General features: G+C 41.0%; 1 protein-coding gene across 1 annotated transcript in view; it reads left to right on the top strand.

Annotated features, from left to right (window-relative positions):
- The window catches only part of RTN3 (reticulon 3), a 47,938-nt gene that overhangs the window by 35,799 nt on the left and 4,550 nt on the right, over nt 1–7,589 (top strand). The window contains exon 2 of the mRNA XM_006911180.3: nt 5,340–5,547. Coding sequence (XP_006911242.1) covers nt 5,340–5,547 — 208 coding nt within the window. The remainder of the gene's footprint in view (nt 1–5,339; nt 5,548–7,589) is intronic.

Raw genomic sequence — 7,589 nt, 5'->3', positions numbered from 1 at the left:
TTCCTGCTATTGGCGATTTGTGTATTTCATTTTTTTCTTGATCAGTCTGCTAGAGTTTGATCTATTTTATTGTTATTCTCAAAGAACCAACTTTGGTTTCGTTGATTTTTCTTTATTTTTCTGTTATCCATTACATTGATTTCTGCTCTGATTTGTATTATTTCCTTTTTTTCCTTTTACTTGGGCTTCAAGTTGTTCTTTTTCTAGTTTTTAAAGATTGAAGCTGTGATTGCTGATGTCTCATCTTTTCTGATAGATTCATACTATGTACTGCTTTAGCTGGATCTCAAATATTGATTTTCTGTCAGTTCAAAATTCTTTCCAAGTTTTCTGTTGATTTTGATTTTGATTTTTGTTGTTTATCAGTTGTTTAGAAGTGTTTTTAGTTGAAAAATATTGGAGATTTTCCTAACATCTTTGTTATCATTTCTAATGTAGCTACTTTCTAGTCAGAAAACACATAAAAATGACTTAAATCCTTTTGAATTTATTAGGGCTGTTTTACGGCACAGGATTTGGTTTAACTTGGTAAATATTCCACACGTTCTTGAAGAGAATGTGTATTCTGCTCTTGAGTTGAGGAGTGTTCTATAAATGTCAAGCTAGATTAATAGTGTTCAAGTCTTCTGCATCCTCTTTGGTTTTCTGCCTACTCATTCTACCAGATATTGATAGAGAGGTGTTGAAATCCCTGGCTATGATTCCATATTTGTCTGTTTTTTAACACTTACGAGATATAATCCACATATTCTACAAGTCATCCCTTTAAAGTGTACAGCTAAATGTTTGTCATCACCACTCTTCAATATTAGACCATTTTATTCCCCCCACAAAAAAGCAACTCCATACTTGTTAGTAGTCACCCCCCTTGTTCCACCAATACCACCACAGCCCTAAACAACCACTAATCTGCCTTCTACCTCTATATATTTACTTATTCTGGATTTTTTATATAAATGGAATCATATAATATGTGGTCTTTTGTAATTGGCTTCTTTCACTTAGCCTGACGTTTTCAAGTTGTATCCATGTGGTAGCATGTAACATCAGAAGTTCATTCCTTTTTATTACCGAATAATAATTCCATTGTATGGATATACTACATTTTATTTGTGCATTCATCAGTTGATGGACATTTGGATTATTTTCACTTCTTGGCTATTATGCCTCTACGAACAGTGGTGTACACAAGTTTTTGTGTTATATTTTTATTTTATTTTTCTTGGGCATTTGCCTAAGTGTGGAATTGCTGGATCATATAATAACAATATGTTTTAACTTTTTGAGGAGCTGTGCTTACAGCCATTTATTAATGTGCTTATTGGCCATTTATATATCTTTCTAGAAATGTCTTTTCAGGTCCTTTGTACATTTTTCATTTGGGCTAATTTTCTTTTTTATTTATTGAGTTATAATTCTTTATACATGTATATATATATATTTTGGGGGGACACAAATACTTTATCAGATATATAATTTGCAAATTCTTATTCTATGAGTTTTCTTGTCACTTTCTTGGTACTGTTTACAGCACAGGGGTTTTTAATTTTGATATAGTCCAATTTATCTAGTTTTCTTTCATCGTTTGTGCTTTTGGTATCATATCTGACAAACCATTACCTAACCCAGGGTCACCAAGATACACTTCTACGGTTTCTTCCAGGAGTTTTAAGACACTTTCTCACTTTTCTTAAATAACCATTTCATGTCTTTTCTCTCTCCATAAACCTTCTTTGCCCTGCTGCCCCCACCCCCATCCATGACCTCAGCTTTTTGTTGAGGAAATAGAAGCATTCAGAAAGAAACGCCTCTGCTTCCAATCTTCAGATCTCTGCACCCCCTTCACTGGTGACTCTGACGAGGGTCAGCCCCTCGCCTGGGCTCTGGCTCTCCCTCCCTCCCTCCCTCCCGGACTTCACTGCTTCTGACCCCATCTTCAGTCCCTTCCTGTTTGCGTCTGCACACAAGCATGCTTTAGTGTTTCCCATCTTTTAAAAACCCTCCCTTGGCTCCAGATGTGTCTGCTTCCTTCACAGCCGAACTTCTTGGGCATTTTCTCTCACATTGCCTCCCACGTTCCACCATGAATTACTCTCTAGCTCCCTCCAGTTGCTCATGTTCCCGTGGCTCCCCTGAACAGCTTTGATCAGATCAGCAACTACCTCTCCATATTGCCGAGTTCAGGGTCACTATTTTCCTTATTCAGCCTCAGAAGAATTAGCCAGTTTGCACACCCTCCTCTGAGCTTCGTGATACCTCCCTCGTTCTCTCCTATTTCCTTTTGCCAGCTTCTCTGCTTGACTCAGTTCCAAATATTGGAGTGCCTCCAAATTAAGACCTGGACCTTCTTCCCTATCAGTACTAGGTGACCGCATCCACTTCAGTGACTTCTAAATATTTGTGTGCTGGTGACCTCCACGTGTGTACCTCCAGTTCACACGTGTTCTGTGTGCTCCACACTGGTGGCTCTAACTGCCTTTTTAATAATGGTTATCTCTAGACATCCATCCCCAAAATTAGCATGCTCTGTTCTCCACTTCTCATCTCAATAAGTGACGACACAGCCACCCATCTGCTCAGGCCCCAAATCTAGGGCTCATCCACATTCCATCACCTTCCACATCCAGTCCATCATCAAGTTCTGCCTGTTCTACCTCGGAAATGGAGCTCAAATCTGCCCCCTCTTCCCCATCTCGACTGCCTCTCCCTAATCTAAGTGACCGTTGTCTCTTGCTTCAACCGCCATGTTAGCCTCCTGTTAGTCTCCGGCCCCATCTCAGTTCATCTTCTCTAAGTGCAGTAAAAGTGTTCTTATTAAAATACGATATTCCCCTGCTTGACGTTCTTCAGTGACGTCCCATTTCCCCTGAGGGAAAATCCAGGCTCCTTGCTTTGCTCTCTAACGTGCTCCGTGATCCAGCGCCTCCAGTCCCTCCGCCCTCACCGCAGGCCACGCCCCCTCGTCACTGCCTACCGTCCACACCGGACTTCGGGCTTATGCGTGTGGTGTACTGCCGCCTCCAAGGGGCACCGTTCACCCGTGTTATCGTTGTAGCTCTGAGTATTATGACAGTTTTCCAGCAGATGGCAGTAAAGTTCGTGAGGACAGGATGGCTTTTTCTGATTCGCATGAGGTAGGTTTACATTCAGGCTAGTGTCTTCATCCCTTTTCCTTTCCCTGATACATCAAAGTCTTTTTCTCTCTGGGCCCTAGCCTTATCCTCTAAGCTTTTCTTTCTTTCTCTCTTTCTGCCTTTCAAATATTCCAAACTTAAAGAATGACAAGCATAGGACAACAGAACTCCCATAAAACCTTCGCTCCAGTTCACCAGTTCGGAACATTTGTCCACTTTTTCTTTATCCCTCCCTCCCTCCCTCTCTTTATAGATGACGTGTTTCTTCCCGAACCATTTAAGAGCTGGTCACAGACATTCTGCCCCTTCACCCCTAAATACTTTGGAGTGTATTTCTTTCTGACGAGAATTTTTTTTGTTTTGCGTAACCACAGTATACCTACCAGATTTAGGGAATTTAACATTGATACAGTACTTTTATCAGTTACATCGTCCACATTCAAATTTTGCCAGTTGTCCCAGTGATGTCTTTTATAACTCTTTTTCCCCCCTTATCCAGTGTCCAGTCTGTGATCATACTTTGCATTGATGTGTGGTCAAGTCTCCTTACCCGCTTTTAATCTGATAAAAAGTTCTTTAGTTTTTCTTCGTCTTTCACACCATTGATATTTTTTGAAAACTGTAGGCCACTTGTGTCGTCGACTATTTCTCAGTCTGGGTTTCTCTTGGTGTTTTCTCATTAGGTTCAGGTTATATGTTTTCGGCAAGAATATCATAGAAGCAATGTTGTATCCTTCTCAGGAGGCACGTCGTGTCGGTTTATCCCATTCCTAAGCATTCTGTGTTGAAACTGTTCTTGGTCCTCTAAGCAGTCTGTGTTGAAACCGTTCATGTAGCTCTGTGAACTGAGACATATACATCCTTGGACTCTGTGGGGATGGCTCTCGTGAGTAGGCAGCATTCTGTTCGGCTTTTCCATTCAGTCACGTGGCCTGAGCTGCTTACTGGTTTCCTCTGTCCTTTTCCACATCACTGTCTGGGACTCTCGGCTTCCCATCCGTGATCACGACACCTCTTCTTTCTCCTAGTAAGTCCTAGCCGCAGTGTCGGGACCAGTGATTACGCCTCAGTACAATCAGCATATCTCTAGTGTTTTCTTAGTTTCAAGTTAGGTTGCTTGGCTCTAGCAAGGTTAGGCTTCAGGGGAGAGTATTGTAGTTGAATACAGGGAAGAAATAGGTGCCAGTGGGTCAGCTGGAGTCAGATTCAAGTTCATTTTAAACTCAATCACAGTCTTCCAGGCTAACCATATTTTGATTATAGTTAAAATTGGAGTGTTTACTGTGTGTCATTTACAGTGCAAGCATTCTACATACATTAGCCTTATACATTCCTTGAAACAGCTCAGGAAATAGATGTCACTTTCTTCATTTTACAGGTTAGGAAACAAAGGTTTAGAAAGGTGAATTAGGGGAATGTAGCTAAAAATTACCAGGACTCATGCTTAGGTTTCTCCAACTCCAACGCCCTTGCTCTTCCTTGTGAGCTGAATAGCACAGAAGGAACCACAGGAGAGTTTTTGAGATCTCTTCAGATAGAACCTACACTTTTCCAGTTTGGATGTCCCCAGCCATAAGACCCACCTACCTGGGACAGTCTTCATTTATATTTATTTCCTACCAGTTACTAATAGTGTCCCCACTCATCTTAAAAAGTATGGCAGTTTAGAAAATAACATGGTTCCAGACCCATGACCCTTCTGAGTGCTCTTCAGACGAACAGAGACTGGTGTTTCATTGTAACTAACACCGATAGAGCTTGGTTTGTTTTTATTCACCACTTTCTCTGTCCCCAGCCCAATTTATACACTTCAGTTTAGCTTTGGTTTTATGTCTGTTGACCCAACTCATTTATAAGCATGATTGGCTTAGTCTAGTCATGAGTTCTAGCTTTTACCGCATTTGCTCTACCATCGTTTCTGCTGAAACATTTAAGATAAACGACACTACATTCCATTGTACTTCAGTAGCTTCCTCCAAAAAGTAAGTTCTAAGTTTTTATAAACCTGCCCAAAAACCAGAGGAACTTTTTGCAGAGTGAATCATCACCTGTGGGGTAATGTGATTTTCACTTATCAGATCTCTTGAGGAGGGACACACCTACAATTGCACGCCCTCGTAACGCTTCCCAGGCAGGCAGCCGGGGAGCAGCCCGGGCCTGTGGCCCGTGGGCGTTCGTGTGACATGTTCCCTTTTCTTTCGGCAGTGCACGATCTGATTTTCTGGCGAGATGTGAAGAAGACCGGGTTTGTCTTTGGCACCACGCTGATCGTGCTGCTTTCCCTGGCAGCTTTCAGTGTCATCAGTGTGGTTTCTTACCTCATCCTGGCTCTTCTCTCTGTCACCATCAGCTTCAGGGTCTATAAGTCTGTCATCCAAGCTGTGCAGAAGTCAGAAGAAGGCCATCCATTCAAGTGAGTTGAAGTATCACAGTAACACTCTACAGTTTAGGGAAGGGGGGGGTACACTGAGCCTGGTCAGGTATATAAAGAAGACCTGACTAAAAACCAAGAATTATCGGTACTCCTGCAGCTGAGCAGGAAACATGAACTGTAAAGCGTGAGACCATCTTAAGAAGTGACAAGTTAGGAGCCAAGAGTTTTTTGACAAACTGGAGTCTCGCTTTAAGACAAAAGAGGACTGTCTTAATATCTGATCAGGGTAGGGGACAGCGCTCAGTTGGATGGGTCCCAAGGACGGGTTTAAGCCGCCACATACTTAACTCTTAAAATGGTTTTGAAATCTTGTTATCAAGGCTGTGCTCTTGGCGATATCAGAACTCGATGTGATTATGCTCACACTAGGGTTTATTACTGATTTATTGCTGATTTCCTCGTCATGTCTCCTGTAGTTTTCTTAATACCCGTGGGCAGGGGGGTGGGGGTGGGGACAAGTCTTGATGAAGTCAGGAGGGCACGCCTTTCCAGAATCCAATGGTCAGCTTTTCTGACTGTGCTGCAATTAAATGTATTCCTCATACTTTTCTTGAAAATCTTAGCCCATAAAAAATTTTAACATTAGCAAATGACACTTTTTTAAAAAACCCTTTTATCATAGAGAAAGAAACCCTGTTGTGACCTCTTAGGACTGTGATGGAATAGGTGTCTAGCTGTGGCTGTCCTTGTATTTTCTCTTGGTGAAAATAAAAGGAATAATTTAAACTATATGTGGCATTTAAAAAGGCATTGCAAGTTAGTTTTAACAAATCAATATTAGGAATGCCAGGTGCTGTAGGCGTTAAAAAAAAATCAATAGTTGTTGAATGAATGAGTGAATAAATTTTTACTGTTTTCCACAAGCTCAGATGTCTTAGTGGGTTTTTCCCTCTTTGCATGACACTGTCGTGGATTTGTAAAATGTGTTTTGCTAAGTTGTATTAATTACAACATTAATTTCTATAACTTTCATATTTGGTAGTAAATAGAAAAGAAAAACATACCTGTTACTCTTCTGTTTTTCCTACAATAATGTAGGCTCTCTAAGGCAAAAGCAGTCTTACCTTTCCTGGTATCCCCAGCGCCTAACAGAGAGGTACTCAGTAGGCACTTGGTAAATACTGAGTGAATAAAAAAGTTACATCTCAATTCTCTAGTGTAAAGGTCCCTAACCCCTGGGCCGTGGACCAGTAGAGGTCTGTGGCCTGTTAGGGACCAGGCCACACAGCAGGTGGTGTGAGCAGCAGGCTAGCAAAGCTGCTTCTGTATTTGCCCCCACTCCCCAGCGCTAGCATCACCTCTCGGTCTCACCTCAGATCATCAGGCATTAGATTCTCAGAGGAGCGCCGGTCCCTGGTGCCAAAAAAGTTGGGGACCGCTGCCCTAGTGCATCTAAGACTAAAGCCCAGGTCTTTTTTTTTCCTATAGTTTCAGTCCTATCAAGCTCAATATCTCCACCCTCCTTTTTGTGTTTTAACAAGTATTTTATAATGCTTTCCTTATTTTGAAATGAAATTCAGAAATAATATGTCTAGAAACAATTTTAAAAATAGATCATAATTGTGATGTAAAGAAATGATAAAATAGCCATTTATAATAAAATAATATGTATTCCAGTCAATAGGTAATTGCTTGGACATGACTACACCCCAAAAAAAAAAAAAAACCTACATGTATAATCTCCAGTACAGATGTTATTTTTCCAAGATGGTGAAAAAAATCTTAGTAAAGCTTAGCATAATCAAAATACAGTTTTAGAAAATTCAGGATATGTTAAAACTGTGGGGAAAAATAACTTGTGTTTATGTGTTCTGGGCTCTCAATAATTATAAATAGGTTCACCTTCATGAATATCCTGTGAGACAGTAAAACTGATGCAGGACATAGGACAGCTTTTTATTGCTCATGACTGTCCCACACTTTGCAGGCACATCTGGCATCTGTGCCACTGAATGACAGAAGCTCCCTCATCCCATAACAGCAAGAAATGCCCCTAGAGATTTCTAAAATGTGCCCTTGGG

The sequence above is a fragment of the Pteropus alecto genome, unplaced genomic scaffold (genome assembly GCF_000325575.1).
Source record: "Pteropus alecto unplaced genomic scaffold, ASM32557v1 scaffold43, whole genome shotgun sequence".
NCBI classification, from domain to species: domain Eukaryota; kingdom Metazoa; phylum Chordata; class Mammalia; order Chiroptera; family Pteropodidae; genus Pteropus; species Pteropus alecto.
The sequence above is the reverse complement of the archived record's forward strand: the minus strand, read 5'-3'. Positions and strand labels throughout refer to the sequence as shown.